Below are 20,181 nucleotides of genomic sequence, written 5' to 3'. Positions count from 1 at the left end.
GTGCCTAAAGTAAGATTGGAAAAAGATGCCATTTTGCTGCATTGTGACTAGCTGTAATACATTTTTTATGTGAGACTATGCCTGGTTCTAACCTGCAAGCCCAGAATGTACCCCTCTATTAACAAAAGGGTTTACAGGGAGACAATTTACACAGAGTTAGACAGCTGGGGTTCTGTCTAGACATTCACTAAAAGTTTTCAAGTCTAGAGAAGACCCGAAAGACTGAAGGTTCAACTTCATACTATCCCATATGGTAGAGATCTCACATCAAGAAATGGAGACTATTTCCCCCTCCCCTTGAATCAGAACTGGCTTTGTGACTTTCTTTAATTAACAGAAAGTAGAAGAAACAATGTTCTGAGATTTCTGAGTCAAAGGCTTAAGAAGACTGGTAGCGGGGGGGCGGAGCAAGATGGCCGAATAGGAACAGCTCCAGTCTCCAACTCCCAGCGCGAGCAACACAGAAGACCAGTGATTTCTTTTTTTTTTCTTTCTTTTTTTAATTTATTATTTTCATTTTTAATTATTATGAATATATAATAGTAGTACATATTTATGAGGTACATGTGACATTTTGAAACAAGCACACAGTGTATCTCTTCTTAAGTTATGAATTAGTAATAGTAATACGTAAGGCCGGTGATTTCTGCATTTTCAACTGAGGTACTGGGGTCATCTCACTAGGGAGTGCCGGACAATCGGTGCTGGTCAGCTGCTGCAGCCCGACCAGCGAGAGCTGAAGCAGGGCGAGGCATCGCCTCACCTGGGAAGCACAAGGGGGAAGGGAATCCCTTTTCCTAGCCAGGGGAACTGAGATACACAACACCTGGAAAATCGGGTAACTCCTACCCCAATACTGTGCTTTAAGCAAACGGGCACACCAGGAGAATATATCCCACACCTGGCCGGGAGGGTCCCATGCCCACGGAGCCTCCCTCATTGCTAACACAGCAGTCTGCGATCTAACCGCAAGTCAGCAGTGAGGCTGGGGGAGGGGCGCCCACCATTGCTGAGGCTTAAGTAGGTAAACAAAGGCGCTGGGAAGCTCGAACTGGGTGGAGCTCACAGCAGCTCAAGGAAACCTGCCTGTCTCTGTAGACTCCACCTCTGGGGACAGGGCACAGCTAAAAAACAACAACAAAAAAGCAGCAGAACCTCTGCAGACGCAAACAACTCTGTCTGACAGCTTTGAAGAGAGCAGTGGATCTCCCCACACGGAGGTTGAGATCTGAGAAGGGACAGACTGCCTGCTCAAGTGGGTCCCTGACCCCTGAGTAGCCTAACTGGGAGACATCCCCCACTAGGGGCAGTCTGACACCCCACACCTCCCAGGGTGGAGTACACCCCTGAGAGGAAGCTTCCAAAGTAAGAATCAGACAGGTACACTCGCTGTTCAGCAATATTCTATCTTCTGCAACCTCTGCTGCTGATACCCAGGCAAAAAGGGTCTGGAGTGGACCTCAAGCAATCTCCAACAGACCTACAGCTGAGGGTCCTGACTGTTAGAAGGAAAACTATCAAACAGGAAGGACACCTATACCAAAACCCCATCAGTACGTCACTATCATCAAGGACCAGAGGCAGATAAAACCACAAAGATGAGGAAAAAGCAGGGCAGAAAAGCTGGAAATTCAAAAAATAAGAGTGCATCTCCCCCTGCAAAGGAGCGCAGCCCATCGCCAGCAACGGATCAAAGCTGGTCAGAGAATGACTTTGACGAGATGAGAGAAGAAGGCTTCAGTCCATCAAACTTCTCAGAGCTAAAGGAGGAATTACGTACCCAGCGCAAAGAAACTAAAAATCTTGAAAAAAGAGTGGAAGAATTGACAGCTAGAATAATTAATGCAGAGAAGGTCATAAACGAAATGACAGAGATGAAAACCATGACACGAGAAATACGTGACAAATGCACAAGCTTCAGTAACGGACTCGATCAACTGGAAGAAAGAGTATCAGCGATTGAGGATCAAATGAATGAAACGAAGCGAGAAGAGAAACCAAAAGAAAAAAGAAGAAAAAGAAATGAACAAAGCCTGCAAGAAGTATGGGATTATGTGAAAAGACCAAATCTACGTCTGATTGGGGTGCCTGAAAGTGAGGGGGAAAACGGAACCAAGTTGGAAAACACTCTGCAGGATATCATCCAGGAGAACTTCCCCAACCTAGTAGGGCAGGCCAACATTCAAATTCAGGAAATACAGAGAATGCCACAAAGATACTCCTCCAGAAGAGCAACTCCAAGACACATAATTGCCAGATTCACCAAAGTTGAAATGAAGGAAAAAATCTTAAGGGCAGCCAGAGAGAAAGGTCGGGTTACCCACAAAGGGAAGCCCATCAGACTAACAGCAGATCTCTCGGCAGAAACTCTACAAGCCAGAAGAGAGTCGGGGCCAATATTCAACGTTCTTAAAGAAAAGAATTTTAAATCCAGAATTTCACATCCAGCCAAACTAAGTTTCATAAGTGAAGGAGAAATAAAATCCTTTACAGATAAGCAAATGCTTAGAGATTTTGTCAGCACCAGGCCTGCCTTACAAGAGACCCTGAAGGAAGCCCTAAACATGGAAAGGAACAACTGGTACCAGCCATTGCAAAAACATGCCAAAATGTAAAGACCATCCAGGCTAGGAAGAAACTGCATCAACTAACGAGCAAAATAACCAGTTAATATCATAATAGCAGGATCAAGTTCACACATAACAATATTAACCTTAAATGTAAATGGACTAAATGCTCCAATTAAAAGACACAGACTGGCAAACTGGATAAAGAGTCAAGACCCATCAGTCTGCTGTATTCAGGAGACCCATCTCACAGGCAGAGACATACATAGGCTCAAAATAAAGGGATGGAGGAAGATCTACCAAGCAAATGGAGAACAAAAAAAAGCAGGGGTTGCAATCCTAGTCTCTGATAAAACAGACTTTAAACCATCAAAGATCAAAAGACACAAAGAAGGCCATTACATAATGGTAAAGGGATCAATTCAACAGGAAGAGCTAACTATCCTAAATATATATGCACCCAATACAGGAGCACCCAGATTCATAAAGCAAGTCCTTAGAGACTTACAAAGAGACTTAGACTCCCATACAATAATAATGGGAGACTTCAACACTCCACTGTCAACATTAGACAGATCAACGAGACAGAAAGTTAACAAGGATATCCAGGAATTGAACTCATCTCTGCACCAAGCGGACCTAATAGACATCTATAGAACTCTCCACCCCAAATCAACAGAATATACATTCTTCTCAGCACCACATCGCACTTATTCCAAAATTGACCACGTAATTGGAAGTAAAGCACTCCTCAGCAAATGTAAAAGAACAGAAATTATAACAAACTGTCTCTCAGACCACAGTGCAATCAAACTAGAACTCAGGACTAAGAAACTCAATCAAAACCGCTCAACTACATGGAAACTGAACAACCTGCTCCTGAATGACTACTGGGTACATAACGAAATGAAAGCAGAAATAAAGATGTTCTTTGAAACCAATGAGAACAAAGATACAACATACCAGAATCTCTGGGACACATTTAAAGCAGTGTGTAGAGGGAAATTTATAGCACTAAATGCCCACAAGAGAAAGCAGGAAAGATCTAAAATTGACACTCTAACATCACAATTAAAAGAACTAGAGAGGCAAGAGCAAACACATTCAAAAGCTAGCAGAAGGCAAGAAATAACTAAGATCAGAGCAGAACTGAAGGAGATAGAGACACAAAAAACCCTCCAAAAAATCAATGAATCCAGGAGTTGGTTTTTTGAAAAGACCAACAAAATTGACAGACCACTAGCAAGACTAATAAAGAAGAAAAGAGAGAGGAATCAAATAGACGCAATAAAAAATGATAAAGGGGATATCACCACCGACCCCACAAGAAATACAAACTACCATCAGAGAATACTATAAACACCTATATGCAAATCAACTAGAAAATCTAGAAGAAATGGATAATTTCCTGGACACTTACACTCTCCCAAGACTAAACCAGGAAGAAGTTGAATCCCTGAATAGACCAATAGCAGGCTCTGAAATTGAGGCAATAATTAATAGCCTACCCACCAAAAAAAGTCCAGGACCAGATGGATTCACAGCTGAATTCTACCAGAGGTACAAGGAGGAGCTGGTACCATTCCTTCTGAAACTATTCCAATCAATAGAAAAAGAGGGAATCCTCCCTAACTCTTTTTATGAGGCCAACATCATCCTGATACCAAAGCCTGGCAGAGACACAACAAAAAAAGAGAATTTTAGACCAATATCCCTGATGAACATCGATGCAAAAATCCTCAATAAAATACTGGCAAACCGGATTCAGCAGCACATCAAAAAGCTTATCCACCATGATCAAGTGGGCTTCATCCCTGGGATGCAAGGCTGGTTCAACATTCGCAAATCAATAAACGTAATCCAGCATATAAACAGAACCAAAGACAAGAACTACATGATTATCTCAATAGATGCAGAAAAGGCTTTTGACAAAATTCAACAGCCCTTCATGCTAAAAACGCTCAATAAATTCGGTATTGATGGAACGTACCTCAAAATAATAAGAGCTATTTATGACAAACCCACAGCTAATATCATACTGAATGGGCAAAAACTGGAAAAATTCCCTTTGAAAACTGGCACAAGACAGGGATGCCCTCTCTCACCACTCCTGTTCAACATAGTGTTGGAAGTTCTGGCTAGAGCAATCAGGCAAGAGAAAGAAATCAAGGGTATTCAGTTAGGAAAAGAAGAAGTCAAATTGTCCCTGTTTGCAGATGACATGATTGTATATTTAGAAAACCCCATTGTCTCAGCCCCAAATCTCCTTAAGCTGATAAGCAACTTCAGCAAAGTCTCAGGATACAAAATTAATGTGCAAAAATCACAAGCATTCTTATACACCAGCAACAGACAAGCAGAGAGCCAAATCAGGAATGAACTTCCATTCACAATTGCTTCAAAGAGAATAAAATACCTAGGAATCCAACTTACGAGGGATGTAAAGGACCTTTTCAAGGAGAACTACAAACCACTGCTCAGTGAAATAAAAGAGGACACAAACAAATGGAAGAACATACCATGCTCATGGATAGGAAGAATCAATATCGTGAAAATGGCCATACTGCCCAAGGTTATTTATAGATTCAATGCCATCCCCATCAAGCTACCAATGAGTTTCTTCACAGAATTGGAAAAAACTGCTTTAAAGTTCATATGGAACCAAAAAAGAGCCCACATTGCCAAGACAATCCTAAGTCAAAAGGACAAAGCTGGAGGCGTCACGCTACCTGACTTCAAACTATACTACAAGGCGACAGTAACCAAAACAGCATGGTACTGGTACTAAAACAGAGATATAGACCAATGGAACAGAACAGAGTCCTCAGAAATAATACCACACATCTACAGCCATCTGATCTTTGACAAACCTGAGAGAAACAAGAAATGGGGAAAGGATTCCCTATTTAATAAATGGTGCTGGGAAAATTGGCTAGCCATAAGTAGAAAGCTGAAACTGGATCCTTTCCTTACTCCTTATACAAAGATTAATTCAAGATGGATTAGAGACTTAAATGTTAGACCTAATACCATAAAAACCCTAGAAGAAAATCTAGGTAGTACCATTCAGGACATAGGCATGGGCAAGGACTTCATGTCTAAAACACCAAAAGTAACGGCAGCAAAAGCCAAAATTGACAAATGGGATCTAATTAAACTAAAGAGCTTCTGCACAGCAAAAGAAACTACCATCAGAGTGAACAGGCAACCTACAGAATGGGAGAACATTTTTGAAATCTACTCATCTGACAAAGGGCTAATATCCAGAATCTACAAAGAACTCAAACAAATATACAAGAAAAAAACAAACAACCCCATCAAAAAGTGGGCAAAGGATATGAACAGACATTTCTCAAAATAAGACATTTATACAGCCAACAGACACATGAAAAAATGCTCATTATCACTCACCATCAGAGAAATGCAAATCAAAACCACAATGAGATACCATCTCACACCAGTTAGAATGGCAATCATTAAAAAGTCAGGAAACAACAGGTGTTGGAGAGGATGTGGAGAAATAGGAACACTTTTACACTGTTGGTGGGATTGTAAACTAGTTCAACCATTATGGAAAACAGTATGGCAATTCCTCAAGGATCTAGAACTAGATGTACCATATGACCCAGCCATCCCACTACTGGGTATATACCCAAAGGATTATAAATTATTCTACTACAAAGACACATGCACACGTATGTTTATTGCAGCACTATTCACAATAGCAAAGACTTGGAATCAACCCAAATGTCCATCTGTGACAGACTGGATTAAGAAAATGTGGCACATATACACCATGGAATACTATGCAGCCATAAAAAAGGATGAGTTTGCATCCTTTGTAGGGACATGGATGCAGCTGGAAACCATCATTCTTAGCAAACTATCGCAAGAACAGAAAACCAAACACCGCATGTTCTCACTCATAGGTGGGAACTGAACAATGAGATCACTTGGACTCGGGAAGGGGAACATCACACACTGGGGCCTATCATGGGGAGGGGGGAGGGGGGAGGGATTGCATTGGGAGTTATACATGATATAAATGATGAACTGATGGGTGCTGACGAGTTGATGGGTGCAGCACACCAACATGGCACAAGTATACATATGTAACAAACCTGCACGTTATGCACATGCACCTAGAACTTAAAGTATAATAAAGAAAGAAAGAAAGAAAGAAAGAAAGAAAGAAAGAAAGAAAGAAAGAAAGAAAGAAAGAAAGAAAGAAAGAAAGAAAGAAAGAAAGAAAGAAAGAAAGAAAGAAAGAAAGAAAGAAAGAAAGAAAGACTGGTAGCTTCGACTTCCTATCTCTTGCTGTAAGGAAGTCTGAACTAGACTACTAAATGATTAGAGAGGGGCCTGGAGGGTGAGAGGTCATCTTGGATGTCCCAGTTCAACTGTGCTACCAGCTGAACAAAGTTAAGTAAGAGACCCCAGTCAATGCCACACAGAGCAGAAGAATTGGCCTGCTGAACCCTGACCTAAATCCTGACCCACAGCATGAAGCTTGATGATAAATAAGAAATCACTGTTGTTTTAAACTATAAAGTTTGAGGGTAGTTTGTCATGAAGCAATAGATAAATGACATATCCTGAGTTTATCCAAAGAAGTCTTAGGATTACTAGAACTAAGAACAGGGTATAATCATACTTATAAATTCGGACCATGTTGACTTCGTATGCACTAGGTTTGTCAGGACACTAAAAACAAAGTCAGGCCGGGCGCGGTGGCTCAAGCCTGTAATTCCAGCACTTTGGGAGGCCGAGACGGGCGGATCACGAGGTCAGGAGATCGAGACCATCCTGGCTAATACGGTGAAACTCCGTCTCTACTAAAAAATACAAAAAAACCTAGCCGGGCGAGCTGGCGGGCGCCTGTAGTCCCAGCTACTCGGGAGGCTGAGGCAGGAGAATGGCGTAAACCCGGGAGGCGGAGCTTGCAGTGAGCTGAGATCCGGCCACTGCACTCCAGCCTGGGCGACAGAGCGAGACTCCGTCTCAAAAAAAACAAAAAAACAAAAAAAAAACCAAAGTCAAATTCTGCTAAAGAAATAGAACCCTACAGAGTCTAGAAGATAACCGGGAAGGAGAGGTAAGCATATGTAGCTTCTGCCTACCTTCCACTGTGAGCATGGCGGAAGGGCCACGTTTCCCAGGGAAGTCTTGGCTACTAAAGAGGACACGGCTCTAACAGGACTAAGACCTCTGCTGAGGTCTGTCCAAGCCTGGGTGATAGTAGATATTCACCATAAATAGGGAGGACTCTGGGTCACTGATGTTTTATAAACGTTAGCATATAACCAGCAGAAATGAATGTTTATGTCCATCAAAGACATGCACAAGAGTGTTCACAGCAGCTTCATGCATAAATAGCAAAAAACTAGAAACCATCAAATCCCCATCAACATGAGATGGAGAAATAAATTGTGCTATATCCATACAATGGAATTTCACTTAGCAATACAAATCAATGAACTACCAACACAGGTAACAGTATGGATGAAGCTCAAAAACATATGTAATAAGACCTGAAAGCATCTATACTATAAGTTTCTATTTATATGAAGTTCCAAAACCAGCAAAATGAATTTCTGGCAATAGAAGTTGGAATAGTGGTTGCCTTTGTGGGAGTGGGATCTTGAGTGGGAAGAGACAAGAAGGAACTTTCTGGAGTTTGGGAAGTGTTCTACACCTTCATCTGGGTGGTGGTTACAGGGGTATATGCACATGTGAAAACTCATTCAGAGGTACACTTAAGATTTGTATCTTTTACTCTGAGTTACTTCTCAATAAAAAGGTAAAATTTAAAATACTAATGATTAGAAATTATCTTCTCTAGAATGAAATTAATGAGTCAGCATAGAGAGGGATTTAACTCTTTCCAACTAAAAGTATGTTATATAATCATTTCCTCTAATCAGTATGTTAAAGAACTTCTTAAAGGCTGATTTACAATGGTGAACAATTTGACCTTGTATTCATTAACCTCATAACCTAACCCTCTAGGGAAAAACTGTCTTCACTGAAGACCTGAAACCCAAGATAACCTCAGAGAGCCAGTGACTGAGCAAGGAATGGAATGTATAAAACCTGGTCCTTGCTCTGCTGTCTCAGAACTAAATGACAGGCCCAAAAAAACTCATCTTAGTAATGGTGTGAGCTGGGCACAACACAGGGAGAAAAACTTTGCTCCTCTGGCTTTCTCCATTTGACTCCAAGGTAGCTGAGATTTCTGCAGTGAAAACCGACCGTATTTAGCATCTCACCTGGGATGCCACAAGGATCACAGAGAAGCCAGAGGGAGGCCAGTGTGATTCAAACAGCCCAGAGGAGGAGAAAGCATTACCGGAAACATGACATTGTGTGCTCTAGATGGTTGAAGATGTTAATTCCAATAAAAGCCAGCAATGTGGGTTCTATTAGATCAAGCAAGCTGCACTTTATAGGGACGTCTTTTTTTTTTTTTTGAGATGGGAGTCTCACTCTGTTGTCCAGGCTGGAATGCAGTGGCGTGATCTCGGCTCACTGCAACCTCTGCCTTCCGGGTTCAAGCAATTCTCCCGCCTCGGCCTCTCAAGTAGCTGGGACTACAGGCACACACCACCACTCCTGGATAATTTTTGTATTTTTAGTAGAGACGAGGTTTCACCATATTGGCCAGGCTGGTCTCAAACTCCTGACCTCGTGATCCGCCCGCCTCAGTCTCCCAAAGTGCTGGGATTAAGGCGTGAGCCACTGCGTCCAGCCGTAACCACAAATCAAGATAAGAAACACTGTCCTCAATTATTAATATCTTTTTTCTCTAAACACCACCTCCTCCACCTGAGATGCTGTTCTCCTCTTTGGCTGACCTACTCACCATGTCCATGATCAGATGTCCACAAAGAAAACACCTGTCAGCCGACTGCTGGAAACCAGAGTACTGCAGAAGAAAAAGAAAAGAAAGTTAAACCCAGACTGGGAAGACGAATCAGCCACCTTCCCACCAGCCAAGAGGATTATAAGGAATTTCTCAGAAAGATGTGTCACTCTGTGCAGAATTCTGTCATTCCGCAAGTACAACACAGCTGTGGGCTGAGTCACAGAATATCCTCTGCCACAAAAGCCATCACAAATACTAGTACCACTCACTCTAACAATGACTGTGTCTGGGCACCCACAGCATGCCAGGCTCTATGTAAGGGACTGCATATAGAGATGCTTTAATCCCATCTCAGTAGTTCTCAAAGAGCAGTTCCCTGGCATCACTTGAAAGCTTGTAAAAAATGCAAATCCTTGGGCTCCACTCCAGACCTACTGATTTGGAAACTCGGGGGGTGGGTTCTGGCAATCTGTGTTTTCACAAGACTTTCAGGGGATTCTGATGCATTCTCAAACCACCACTCTAATGCTTATGACAATTCTGCAAGGTCTACATTATTACCCAGAATCCTCAAATAGAAGCCGAGGGCAGCTCAGAGAGGTTAAGTGACCTTTTCAAGGTCACACAGCCAACAAAGGGTAAGGACAGGAATCAAATTCAACTCCGGTTCTGGTTAATACCTTTTATAGTTAGCTTCAAAGAAACTTGATAATTACCTACTTTACCTTACCTTATCTTACCTAAACACATACACACACAGAGTCTTGAAAGACATGAGGTACTTTCTTCAAAAAACATACTAGATGCTACACACTAGACTAGAAGTTTGGGTATAACAAACACAACTTAACTGAGGGAAACCTAATGAAAGGAAGGTGGGAAAAATGAAAAAGGGAAACTTTCTGCAACTCTACACCATGTGGTGGAGGTTTCTGTCATCTGGCACCTGCGCCCCATTCTGGGGGTAATAATTCTTTATTTTCTTTTTTTTTTTTTTTTTTTTTTTTTTGAGACGGAGTCTCGCTCTGTCGCCCAGGCTGGAGTGCAGTGGCCGGATCTCAGCTCACTGCAAGCTCCGCCTCCCGGGTTCACGCCATTCTCCTGCCTCAGCCTCCCGAGTAGCTGGGACTACAGGCGCCCGCCAGGTCGCCCGGCTAGTTTTTTGTATTTTTAGTAGAGACAGGGTTTCACCATGTTAGCCAGGATGGTCTTGATCTCCTGACCTCGTGATCCGCCCGTCTCGGCCTCCCAAAGTGCTGGGATTACAGGCTTGAGCCACCGCGCCCGGCAATTCTTTATTTTCATTTGGGATCCAGCCCCCAGCCCCACACCACGTGGCTCCCATCGCCATGTGGGCTGGCTCCACGCCAGGGCCCAGGCAGGGCATTGACAGACCTGGTCCCTCAGAGCCTTGCATTCCGCCAGCACTGATAGTTTTTCCAAGGGTGGGCATGTGGCCCAGTAAGAGCCAATGAGACTCCAGGAGATGTCTGTTAAGGATTCCGAAGGAGGGACTGGCACTCTTGCCCGTTGGATGTGAAACTGAGAGAATGTAAACTCTGGGGTCCTTCCAGCATCTGGCCATCACATAGGACCTGAGACTGAAGCTACCACTGAGACACAGGGCCAAAAACTGTGGAGAAAATGACTCCTGAGGCACTGCTGGAATAATTTCCTTTTTACTTAAGCCCGTTTGGGTTTGCTTGTCTGTTTCGGGCCAACAGGAATCATAATGAATCAACTTTTCAGTGAAAACCAAATAGAGCTTTTCTCCAAGGGAAGGCAGGGAGAAGCTGGCCCTGAGCCCATCTCTGCATCTCACATTCCTCATCCCTGAGATGACAGGGTCATTTCAACCACCATCTATCAAGCACCCACTCTGCATGGCATCGTGTTAGAATCTGCAGTTGTGAAGGTGAAGACACATGTTCTTTCCACCCTGGGAGCTGTCAGTCAATGGAGGAGAGACTTGTAAACAGACATAATGCTCAGGGCTAACAGCCCACAGCCCTGCCAGGGCAGGTCCCGGGCGTGGTGGCAGCACAGAGGAGCTCCTCCATTGTGGGAGCAGGAGGGACAGGAAGGCTGTTGGGGGGCTCTGGGAAAATAAAGGGGCAAGACATTGCAAGCAGGGGAAATGGCCCAAGCAAAGGCATGAAGGCATGAGGTTGCACAGGTATGCGAAGCTGGGGAGTCCAGACCTTGGAGAGCTTCTGAGCGTGCTTTCTACCTTACCATGCTGGGACCAAGCAGGCCAGGTTTATGCCCTATAAGGCCTCTTGATGGGGGGTGTGGAGGCCGTTAAGCTAGGCTGGCTGAGCCATGCCGGAGGTATGAACGGAGGCAGAACTGTGGAAGACATGGCAGCACAGAGTTCAACGCCTGGCTGCATTCAAGGAGGTGGGGTTGAGGACAAACCTAGGAGGCAATTCTCACAGATCAGGAAGGACCCAAGGCAAGGGTCTTGGTTCACACAAGTATGGTGAGGGGCTGGTATGTGAGAGGCTGGGACACAGCCCAGGGGACATGTCCAGGGGCCAGTGGGATGCCAGCCGCTGGCCTCAGAGGTGCGGCAGGGCTAGAGCTCAGGTCTGGGAGTCACTGGCACATGGATGAACTTTCAGTCCATGGGAGAAGCTAGATTCCCAGAGAGAGTGAGATGAGAAGAAGAGAGCCCAGGTCCCAGTCCAGAGGTCTAAGAGGAGGAGTCCAGGATGGTGGAAGAGGCAGAACTGCAGAAAGCAGCAAGAGGATAGGCCAAGTGACCCCACAGTTTCTTCAAAGTACAAGGCTGTCTGGTTTGCCATTGGCCTCAGGAACACGGCCACCCCCATGTATCTACAGAAGGAAAGGCAGGGCCCCTCTCTCCAGCAGTGCAGCTTCCCTGTGCGCTAGCCCAGGTCCCCCCAGGCCCCTGCCCTCTGACTCTGGCCAGGACATGCAAGGAGAGGCTTCGGTGACACACTCACCAGGAAGTCTTCTTCACAAAACACTTTGCCGTTGACAAAATAAAAGGCTTTTCCTCTCAGCTTCCGGCCTAAGGAAAAACACACAAAGACAGGGCAAAAGAGAAAAATTTTAATATGCAGTGGAAAAAGTGAAAAGTGAAAAGCAAAATCTTTAGGCAGAAATAAACACGTAAAAACTGCCAACTGTCAATGACACTTTCCAGTTCCTAAAAGATGCCGTGGCCCTCGGCGAGAGGCAGGCAGGCTGAGGCTGGGAGGTAGGGTGCCCTGGCAGGTGCTATTTGGCAAAAAGACTCAAGGGCTGACTTGGAAGTCATCCTACGCTCACCTTCCAGCACCTCCTCTCTGCTTGGAAAGACACCAGCAAAGCATTTGGTGGCGGGACAGCAGAGGCAACATAAGAGGGCGTCTGGGAAAGTCTCTCGTGAAGATGCAGTTTCCCACAGGCATTTAGGATCGTCACCTTGGACATATGCTTCAGGACCACTGTGACCACCTATCAGGAGAGTCCTATCCATTGGTTAACTATGATTTTCCTATCTTTTTCTCGCCTCAACTGTAGAAAACACACATTGTTGGAAGGATAGTTTTGTTTTCTCTTGACCTAAAATGAGTAAGCAGGAGTGGGAGAAGTTCAAAGCACCCTGATTCCTTGGAGGGAACTGTTGCTTCCATAAGGCTAACACAGGCAAACATCCTTTATCAGTCCCTCTCATCTCTTATGGAAAACACAATGGGGCTGTGAGCTCAAGGTCGGCAGAGGCATCATTAGGGTGTCCCGGGATCCCCTACTTGGCAGTATTCACAGATCTGAGGGCATTTCCAGTGCCAGGCTCAACACATACTCAACAGGCAATGTGGGGGCTTCAGAAACTGAATGAACTCTCCGCAAAAAGTTAAACAAGCCCTTTGGGCCAGGATCCACAACATGAAAGTAAAATCACCAACGTCACAAACAGTGCCCGAGATACAGAGAAACCCACCAGACAAACACTGGCTGCCCTCACCTGGTGACGCCCACAAGAGGCAAAGCAGCGCAGAGCAGATAGCGACAAGACTGTCAAAGAACACTCCTCAGACCTCAGAGAGGACCCTGAAAGCATCAATGCAGCGGAAAAGGCATAAAAAAGGAAGTAACTTTAACTACAAATACAAAAACCTCCAGATGGATGAAAGCCCTAAGTATAAAAAACAGAAACTAGTATAAGAAACTACAGGCTGGAATCCCAGCACTTTGGGAGGCCGAGGTGGGTAGATCACAAGGTCAGGAGATGGAGACCATCCTGACCAACATGATGAAACCCCACCTCTACTAAAAATACAAAAATTAGCTGGGTGTGGTGGTGTGTCCCTATAATCCCAGCTACTTGGGAGGCTGAGGCAGGCGAATCGCCTGAACCCGGGAGATGGAGTTTGCAGTGAGCTGAGATCATGCCACTGCATTACAGCCTGGTAACAGAGCAAGACTCTGTCTCAAAAATAAATAAATAAATAAATAAATAAATAAATAAATAAATAAATAAATAAAGGAAAAGAAAAAGAAAAAAAGAAACTGCAAGCTTTTTATTTTTCTATTTTGTGATATTTTATTTATTTTTATTATAAGAAAAGAAAGTCTGACTTTGGCATGGAGAATGATTTTGTAGATAAGACATAAAAAGCACATCACCTGAAGGTTGACTGAACAATAGACATCGAAAATGTAAACTTCTATACAAGAAAAAAGAGCATAAGCAAGGTTTAAAAGATGAAAATGCTGAAAATCCAGCCTGCTCCCCAGCAGGGAGGCAGAGGCAAGGGTCCCAGGACAGGGCTTGAGGCCGCATGGAGAGCGTGGAGAAGGAGGAGGCAGAAGTGCTCAGCTGTCCTGGCTGCAGGTAAGACATGGAGGCAGGAACAGAGGTGCTGAAGAGCCAAGAGACTAAGGCTAGGAAAGAAATGAGGACTCTTGGCTGACCACCCACTTTCATGCCTCTGTGCTTTGCTTAACTGGATGGCCCTTTCCTTCAGACCTGGCCAGACCCTTCTGATATAGTTTAGATATTTGTCCCCCCGCAAATCTCATGTTGAAATGTAATCTCCAATGCTGGAGGTAGGGTCTGGTGGGAGGTGATTGGATCATGGAGTGGTTTCTCATGGTTTAGCACCATATCCCTTGGTGCTGTCGTGGTGATAGTGAGTTCTCGTGAAATCTGGTCGTTTAAAAGTGTACAGCACCTCCCACTCTCCCTCTCTTCCTCCTGTTCCAGCTACATGAGGTGCTTGCTCCCCCTTTGCCTTCCGCCATGATTGTAAGTTTCCTGAGGCCTCCCCAGAAGCCAAGCAGATGCTAGCATATGCTTCCTACACAGCCTGCAGAACCATGAGCCTCTTTTCTTTATCAATTACCCAGTCTCAGGCATTTCTTTATAGAAATGCAAGAATGGACTAATACATCTTCTTTGCTGTGGTGGTCATTGCTACCAGATCTAGTGTTGTCTGAATGTTTCCCTGGCCCTCCTGTTGGTTCCTATAGGACTTTTTAATACTTTGAGTATATGCTACATTCCTTGAGGATACAGCTAAGTCAGCGTCATACTTGGAGGGTAGAGCTTGGCAATACTCTAACAGAGTGCAGTACATGTTGAGTTAAAGAAAAAAGGAAGAGTAAGCCATGGATCAGAAGATGGCCAAAGCACATATAAAATGGTATTAGTATCTGGCCGGGCACAGTGGTTCATGCCTATAATCCCAGCATTTTGGGAGGCTGACACGGGAGGATCACTTGAGATCAGGAGTTTGGGACTAGCCTGGCCAACATGGTGAAACCTCGTCTCTACAAAAAATACAAAAATCGGCTGGGCGCAGTGGCTCAAGCCTGTAATCCCAGCACTTTGGGAGGCTGAGGCGGGTGGATCACCTGAGGTCAGGAGTTCAAGATCAGCCTGGCCAATATGGTGAAACCCCACCTCTACTAAAAATACAAAAAAGTTAGCTGGGCATGGTGGCATGCACCTGTAACCCCAGCTACTCGGGAGGCTGAGGCAGGAGAACTGTCTGCACCTAGGAGGTGGAGGTTGTAGTGAGCCGAGATCGTGCCACTGCACTCCAGCCTGGGTGACAGAGGGACTCTGTCTCAAAAAAAAAAAAAAAAAAAAAGCAGCCAGGCATGGTGCCATGCACCTGCAGTCTCAGCTACTTGGGAGTCTGAGGTAGGAGAATCATTTGAACCCAGGAGGTGGAGATTGCAGTGAGTCAAGACTGGGCAACAGAGCAAGACTCTGTCTCAAAAATAAATAAATAAAATAAATTAAAATGCTATTAGTATCTAAGACACAAAGAACACCAATGAATCAATAAGAAAAAGATAAATAACCCAATGGGGGAAATGAGCAAAGGGCAGGAAGAGAAAGTGCATAGAACAGAAAACCTGTTATACCTTAGGCAATAACCAGGATTATTAATCATAACCCCAATATCTATAATAAAAAGATGCTCTACCCTATCAACAATCAGGATAATGCAAACTAAAACCACAATGAGATTCTATCTCACTTTCATAGATTGGCAAAAATTACTAAATCTAATAGCATGTCTTGGAAGGTGTGGGACAAAAGGAGCCCTTTCACACTGGTGGGAGTGTCATCCACTGGGATGACTACTTGGGAACAATTTGTCAAGGGCCAATAGATCTGAAAACCCACATAATCCACAACACACTTCTAAGGCTACCCCTTGAGAAGATTAACCAAATATGCATGAGGACAGACATGTATGGATGTTCACGGCAATGTTGTTATGGAAAAACTGCAAGCGTCTTCAGTGTTCACTAGATATGAGAATTGATCAACAGACAAAGAAACTGGAGCTATATTTACTGGATGTGATACCAGACAGCAGTCAAAATGAAAGGACTAGATCTATGCATATCATTATTAATTGAACTGAACACCAGTGCAAATAAGGCAAAATGCCTGAACATACACCAATGATCATATATGTGTAAGTTTGAGTGTGCACACACATACACAAACTAGTACTGTTTTTTTGTTTTGTTTTGTTTTGAGATGGAGTCTCGTTCTGTCACCCAGGCTGGAGCACAGTGGCACAATCTCAGTTCACTGCAACCTCTGCCTCCCAGGATCAAGTGATTCTCCTGCCTCAGCCTCCTGAGCAACTGGGATTACAGGCACTCACTACCACATCCGGCTAATTTTTGTATTTTTAGTAGAGATGGGGTTTTGCCATCTCTAAAGAGATGGTGGCCAGGCTGGTCTCAAACTCCTGACTTCAAGTGATCCACTCACCTTGGCCTCCCAAAGTGCTGGGAATACAGGTGTGAGCCACCATGCCCGGCCACAAACTAGTACTATACGTTTTTTATTGATAGTAGTATATATGATAACAGTAGGAAAATTTCAATTCATAATAGCAGCTGCCCTAGGGAAGGAAGGGAGAGGATGGGAAAAGGAATCAAGATGATTCTGATTTTTATATAACATTTTATTTCCTTTATAAAAATACAGAACCAAAGCTACAATGTAAAAATGTCTGTGCATTCTGGGTGATAGGTAAATAAGGATTATTTCCTATAGTACTTTCCAGTAGGTTTTAAAATACACACACACTTTTTATATAATATTTAATTTCCTTTATAAAAAATACCAAACCAAAACTACACTGTAAAAATGTCTGTGCATTCTGGGTGATAGGTAAATAAGGATTATTTCCTATAGTTCCTTCCAGTATGTTTTACACACACACACACACACACACACACACACACACACACACACACACACACATTTTCGTGAAACATCATAAACCAAAAGGCAATAACAAACTAGAGCAAACATCTATACTATATGACAGAAAAGGATTTAACTCTAAGATGACAATAACTCAGGTAACATTCCCATATAAAAAATGGGTAAAGAATAGGCAGACAAACCACAAAAGAAGTATAAATGATCAATAACTATAAAATAAAATCTTTAGCTTTCCTCATGATTTAAAAAATATTGCTGCCAGGCACAGTGGCTCACACCTGTAATTCCAACACTTTGGGAGGCCAAGGTGGGAGGATCATTTGAACCCAGGAGCTCAAGACCAGTCTAGGCAACAGAGCAAGATCTCATCTCTACGAATAATAATAATAAAAAAAATTAGCTAGCTGTAGTGGGGCATGCCTGTAGTCCTAGCTACTTAGGAGGCTGAGCTAGGAGGATCACTTGTGCCTAGAGATTGAGGCTGCAGTGAGCTGAGATCACACCTGTGTACTCCAGCCTGGGTGAAAGAGACTCTGTCCCTCCAAAAACAAACAAACAAACAAACAAAAACAAAAAACCCTATGCTTTACCTATGGGACTAGCAAAGCTTAGAAAGAATGATAACCCCAGTGTCAGTAACGACACAGACAAACAGGTACTTGTTCACACTCTGCAAGGGATAGCAGAAGCTGAAACAAGCTCTTAGGAGAGAAATTTGGTATTAAAAGTCAGTGGAATTTAGAAAGTTCAGATATTTTCTCCCCAAAAATTCTGTTTCAGGAATTTATCCTAGGGAAATCATCATCTCAGCTTTATTTATAATAGCTTGCTAAAAATGAGCATCAAATGTCCAACTCCTATTAAATCATGACCCATCCACATGTTGGAATATTATGCAGCCATAAAAAGATTGTTTTCAAAAAAAGATTTATTGACAGGGAAAAATACTTAAAATATTTTAAAGGAAGTATGCAAATATGTGGGTTACAGTTATGAACACACTTACATGTATGATGGCAGAATTATGTGTACACTCATACACATAAGATGTACACCAAATTTTAAGTCATTATCTTTGAGTGTAAGAAATAGGTGATTTTCAATTACTGTTTTTTCCTGTAATAATTATGCATTATTTTTATAACCTGAAACGCAGTTTAATGGAGTAGGGGAATGTGGGTGGGGGTGCGAGGAAGGCGCAATAGGACTTACACAGAAGGCCACAACTCTTTAGGTCTCCAAAGCTGCTCTCCTGTCCTCCCCTCAAAGTTACTGTTGCCCTCTCTTCTAGAAGGTCCCCATCCGTGAACATTCGCAGTATTTTCTGACTCTCCAAACTGGGGTACCGAGAATGTCTACCTACAGCTGGATGATCTCAGGGTACATCAGCAGAACCCCCTTGACAGCCATGGACATTAATTTGTTATTTTACTTAAACTTTCCTCTCTATAAAGGGACTCCGGAGAACTCAAAGTTTTAGAAAAGAAAATGAGAACTAATTAGAGTATCCTTCCCATGTTTTTCCCACATCGGACACCTACCCAGGTGACAGCTGATCTGCTGCCCTCCGTCCCTCCCCAGGAACAAGGTGACGAGGACACAAACAGCCCACCTGGCTGGGTGCGGTGGCTCACGCCTGTGATCCCAGAACTCTGGGAGGCTAAGGCAGGTGGACCCCTTGAGGTCATGAGTTCGAGACCAGCCTGGCCAACATGGCAAAACCCCATCTCCACTAAGAATACAAAAATTAGCCTGGCATGGTGGCGTGCGCCTATAATCCTAGCTACTTGGGAGGCCGAGGTAGGAGAATCGCTTGAACCTGGGAGGCAGAGGCTGCAGTGAGCTAAGATCGTGCCATCGCACTCCAGCCTGTATGACAGAATGAGACTTCGTCTCGGGGAAAAAAAAAAAAAAAGACAGCCCACCTAAGACGAGCTGCTCAACCAGAAAGCAAAACTATTCACACACTGTCTGATCACAAACAAAGTCCAAATCTTTATTTGTGGAGCTCCCCAGTTTCACCGCTTCCTTCTCGGAACTCCGGCAGGGTAAACTCATTTCTGATGAGAGGAAAGGAGGTGGGGCTGCAGTTGCAGACGGGGTCCTTAGAGGGAGCGAGGAGGCCACCAGGAAATGGCACAGGACTTCAGAGCTTGGGCTTCTGATCCAGTGTATGGAGAACACAGCAAACAGCACCCTGGTTCCAGGAATGGGGTTAGCAAGTTCTAAGGAATCTGAGTTGGAAATCAATGTTTTGTGTAATAGGGCGAAGATCACCTCTATTCCAAAAATCACAGAGGAAGATCACTGAATAAGCAGAAGCACTGAACCTTCTAGTGTTAAGAAACAAATTAAACAGGAGCTTTTTCACCGATGAGATCAACAAAGATTTTTTAAGAGTTTGTGATTGTTGTCACTGCATATTTTCATAAGCTACTGCTGAGAGTGTAAGATGATAAACTCTCCCTGGAAGGGAAACTTTAAAATGTTTATCTCTGACTCAGTAAGGTTATCTGAGACAGTTTTGTGAAAGAATTTTAAAAAGTGAATAAATATTTACTTAGATCCAAATTGGCAGCCCTAGAGGAATGGTTACATAAACCAGAGTACATATACATGATGAAACGTTACATAGCTATTTAAAATGTTGTTTAATAGTGTTTTAGTGATACTGGAAAGTGCTTATACTACAGAAGGATAGCATATATATGTTTGGGGTTTTTTTGAGATGGAGCCTGACTGTCACCCAGGCTGGAGTGCAGGGGCGCAATCTGCAGCCTCAGCCTCCCAGGCTCAAAGAATCCTCCCACCTCAGCCTCCTGAGTAGATAGGACTACAGGTGTGCACCACCACAACTGCCTAATTTTTGCATTTTTTGTAGAGACAGGGTTTCTCCCTGTTGTCTAAGGCTGGTCAACAACTCCTGGGCTCAAGTGATCAGTCCATCTTGGCCCTCCAAAGTTCTGGGATTACAGGTGTGAACTACTTCACCCATACTGAAAATACATTAATAAGTGAAAAAAGCAAACTTG

At 43.7% G+C, this 20,181-nt stretch overlaps 1 protein-coding gene across 1 annotated transcript in view; it reads right to left on the bottom strand.

The window, feature by feature from the left end:
- LIMD1 (LIM domains containing 1) overlaps positions 1-20,181 on the bottom strand; it is a 95,217-nt gene that overhangs the window by 10,447 nt on the left and 64,589 nt on the right. The window contains exons 3-4 of the mRNA XM_030936081.1: positions 12,402-12,469; positions 9,430-9,492 (exon numbers count right to left, since the gene is read on the bottom strand). Coding sequence (XP_030791941.1) covers positions 9,430-9,492; positions 12,402-12,469 — 131 coding nt within the window. The remainder of the gene's footprint in view (positions 1-9,429; positions 9,493-12,401; positions 12,470-20,181) is intronic.

The sequence above is a fragment of the Rhinopithecus roxellana genome, chromosome 1 (genome assembly GCF_007565055.1).
Source record: "Rhinopithecus roxellana isolate Shanxi Qingling chromosome 1, ASM756505v1, whole genome shotgun sequence".
In the NCBI taxonomy this organism is placed as follows: domain Eukaryota; kingdom Metazoa; phylum Chordata; class Mammalia; order Primates; family Cercopithecidae; genus Rhinopithecus; species Rhinopithecus roxellana.
Note: the sequence above shows the minus strand (reverse complement) of the source record. Positions and strands in the feature narration are given on the sequence as shown.